The sequence below is a fragment of the Lupinus angustifolius genome, chromosome LG11, assembly GCF_001865875.1.
Source record: "Lupinus angustifolius cultivar Tanjil chromosome LG11, LupAngTanjil_v1.0, whole genome shotgun sequence".
Classification (NCBI taxonomy): Eukaryota; Viridiplantae; Streptophyta; class Magnoliopsida; order Fabales; family Fabaceae; genus Lupinus; species Lupinus angustifolius.
The window spans coordinates 5,185,725-5,189,489 of NC_032019.1; the positions used below are offsets into that span (position 1 = coordinate 5,185,725).

At 32.9% G+C, this 3,765-nt stretch overlaps 1 protein-coding gene across 1 annotated transcript; it reads right to left on the reverse strand.

Moving 5' to 3' along the window:
• Window positions 220–3,422, reverse strand: LOC109359400. The gene is made up of 5 exons (XM_019604047.1): window positions 3,309–3,422; window positions 3,124–3,169; window positions 2,388–3,010; window positions 1,865–2,015; window positions 220–448 (listed from the first exon to the last, which is right to left on the reverse strand). The coding sequence occupies exons 1-4, from the start codon at window positions 3,312–3,314 to the stop codon at window positions 1,866–1,868; spliced, it is 825 nt and encodes a 274-aa protein (XP_019459592.1). The 5' UTR covers window positions 3,315–3,422; the 3' UTR covers window positions 220–448; window position 1,865.

The window sequence follows — 3,765 nt, forward strand, 5'->3', positions numbered from 1 at the left end:
ACGTTGTCATCCATAGTAATAACTAAATATTCCTTATATAAAACACACAAGCAATCCATACTATTTATTAAATTAGGAAACACATTAAAAAGTATAAATAGTTAAAATATTTAAATAATTAATATATTTTATAAATTATTTCTTTTGCACCTTATAATGATCACATACCATCCATTAAAACCATTTATAACATCAAAATAATGCATAAGGCGTAATAAAAGCCAAAAGAAAGTAAACCTCAACCACAGCCACAAATATCTGAGACATTCACATCTTACGGCAAATTAAAGCCAACAAAACAAGGGGATACCACGAAATACAGAATCATATGTTGAACTTGGTCATACAATATGCATACAAAACCTAAGTATTTAATCTTACATATTGCAAATAAAAACTACGTCTCCAGATAAACAGCGACATGCCAGATCTCAACACTAGCTAGTACCTGCAACAAGCCAGAGACATTAATCCAATTAAGCCCAATAATTTCACTATTATATATAAAAAATTGGCAAAATATATTTCAATTTTCCCGAGAAATTTACACCTAATGTGAACCATTAAGTTGAGACATTAACATTGACATGCACACCAGAATCAAGATCTTATCCAGAGACTGACCAAGCTATCTAGATTGAATTCACAATATTTACAAATTCTTCTTGCTTTTTCTTAAACAAATTTTTGATAACAAAAATTGTAACATAGGCTAACAGTAAAATTAAGTAACAAGACCACACACAAACAATGATAGCTCCACTCAAAGCAGTGAAAGGATCGTGAGGGCAAACGTCCCTATTAAATTTGGGAATTTTTCTACTTTATTAAAGTTTTTTCATTTTTATTTTCTATATATTTATATATTGCTTTTCCCACCACTACTTACCCAAGCATTTGCATTATATATCCCTTTTGCCCTTACTATATAAATTTTTTTGGGTCGTATAGAATTATCCTGGTTTGGAGAATTTCAATTAATTAACTTATTATAAGTTAAATGAATTGAATTTTGCCTTGGTATTGAAAAACCAATACACTAGAATATAAATAGAAAAAATAAACGGTTTTTTGCAGGAAAAAAGTAATTAAAGGTTATTAGCATACACCAACAATGTATTGGTTTATTACGGTAACACTCATTTTTAAAGATTGATTAGAATGTTATTTCTCACTGTTTGATTTTCTAGAGTTATTTTGTGGAGGGACCCATAAATTATAAAGTGACTGGTTGATCGTTATTATAGGGAAAATGACATTGGGGACACTGGTGTTTCAGTCAAGTATCTCTATCTTGCGTGATAATGCATGCATGCCATAATAGTAGGTAGAACACTAAGTTTCTATCTATATCATCCATTTGAAGAAATTTGTTGTCCCTATTTATCTATCTCTAATTCTATTACCTATTCGAAAATTGGATTTGGTTAAAGTATCAATCAACTAATCACCTCAGAAATCTGTGATTAAGTCACATTAGGGCCAAAAAGATGAAGGGACGTTTATTTCTGAACGCAATAAAGATAAAGGAATATGTTAAACGTTAATTTCTTTTCCTTCTAATAGGTCAAAATTATGAGAAATCCTAGGATGAATTTTCAAGAATTAGGCCCACTGATTATGGCAACATCTGCTCAGATTGATAAGATCAAAACCCTGTGGATATCCGCAACTTTATCACGACATCATAACGTATATGCTTGTCAGGTGTAGTGAAAGCAGAAGAAAAAACAGTACTTATTAGAAAGAAACACGCTGATTTTACCAGCCACAAACCTATGTTTTTCCATAAATATTCTTCCACAACAAGCAAATGAATTATCAAATGGGTATTGAAGGAAAAAGGAAATTGGAGCTGCTATACCTTAAATTGGAATAAAATAAGTTGAGTCGTTGCTGGCTTCATTCATGTGATCATCAATTATTGCTGCTGAGATGACTTCTTGGCCTTCTGGTTTGTGATTCTTAACATCAAGATCAGGGTGGATTTTCCTCTTTAACATCTTCTTCATCAGCTAAAATGTTACAGACTAGTTTAATAAAGACAACTCATACAAATCAGGTATCAGTTGCTTAACTATTAGCTCAGGCCTCGGAATTTGCAACATATTGAGGCCACGAACTTTCCACAATCATGATGACAATTGCAGCCATATTTTCTATTTTTCTTCCTATAATGAACTCTCCAATTATGAATGTTGATAGAAACTAAAGATCCTTGCTACCAAGGATAATTAGAGTGTAGGATGTAGCTATGCAGAAAATAAGGTGTGAACAGTGAAGCTATGCTTGTATAACTATATCTTCTACTTGTATTTTCCAAATTCATTAATTAAAGTATTTTCTATATAGCCATTAACAAAAGCATGACGTATGACACAACTTACTTTTTTGATATCTTTCATTGGACGTGGATTGTCCTTAACACGAGGAATGAACTTCTTAGCAAAAGAGAGTCCATGCTTTGCTTTAAAGCTAGATTTTTCACTTGACTTAAGTAAGACTTTGGCAGGGTCCAGTTTCATCTTAACATCAGAATCAGCCAAAAAAAGATCAGCTAATGTGATCCTTTCCCCTTTCTTCTTCTCATCAGCCTCGCCATCAGAATCGTTTGATTCCATGATCTCATGAGAAATCACAGGTGAGGCCAGCACAATTTCGTTGAAGGCACTAACCATTTCTTCTATGTTAGCATCATGGTTTGCACTAACAGCAACATCCTCAAAGTTGTGCTCGAATGTGTTGTGCATCAATGGATTCAATTCCTCCATTTCAGTATTATTGAAGCTGTTTCCATCATCATCATTAGCTTGGATATCTTGTTCTTTACATTCATCTTGTTCACCTAGTTCATTTTCTAAAGCAAAGTACTCACTCTTATGGTTGATGGACTTCAAGGGAACAAAGCCAAGAGTACCAATGGTTAGAATGCCATCTTCCCAACCACCAATGAAACTATCAACATTGTTTGTTGTTGGTTCTGTCTTTTTCATGTTTGAAGCAAACCCATCTTATTAAAAAACATATGATTATATTCATTAAAAAGAAAAAAAAAGGATTAACAACAAGGAAGTCATTCAAGTTGGAAATGAGAGGAGTTAAAGGTGTAGATAGAGGTCAAACCCTTTTCAGTGTTATGATGAAACCTCTTGTGCATCCAGCTGAAGATCTGTGACAAACAATTAATGCCTATAAGAACACTATAAAATGTATATTACCTCTACAAATAAAGAACACTAAAGGAAAAGTAAAATAAATTGAATATGCATGAGGATGAAATTGATTAAAGTATGAATGGTTTCAATCACCTTCATTGTTTTTCTTCCCAGGAAGCTGGCAAGAAAATAGGGGCTAGCAGGCTAATGAAGTATTAGAGAGAGTGAGGGAATTGGAGGTCAACATATTGAGGAACTGAATAAAAACCTACAAAGGGGACCAACTTTGGGTGGTTGAATTAATCTCTGCCACGTGTACCTTCTGACCCCATATTATTGGCCTGTAGTCCAACCATGTTTGTGTGCATGAGTTAGACTCCTCTCAATTAATAGAGAGGCAAGTTATATTTTGTATTGTATTTTCAAGGCCAAAATTATAATTTTAATAAAAAGTAAAGGTTATGAATGTCATTGTCTTTTGAGGTTTTAGTGTATTTTCTCACTATTTGCCTCTCCATTAATGGAGAGGAGTCTTACTCTTGTGTGCATAGACATGACATAGTGGAATATGAATATTTATATATTGTTAATGTAAAGATTGATACATATT

Bases quoted from the DNA above. Each gene is read 5' to 3' on its own strand.
- LOC109359400 (XM_019604047.1), bottom strand. The intron at 3,011-3,123 runs GTTTGACCTCTA...TTTTTTAATAAG, and splicing joins TCATCATAACACTGAAAAGG to ATGGGTTTGCTTCAAACATG. The intron at 2,016-2,387 runs GTAAGTTGTGTC...GTAACATTTTAG, and splicing joins CAATGAAAGATATCAAAAAA to CTGATGAAGAAGATGTTAAA.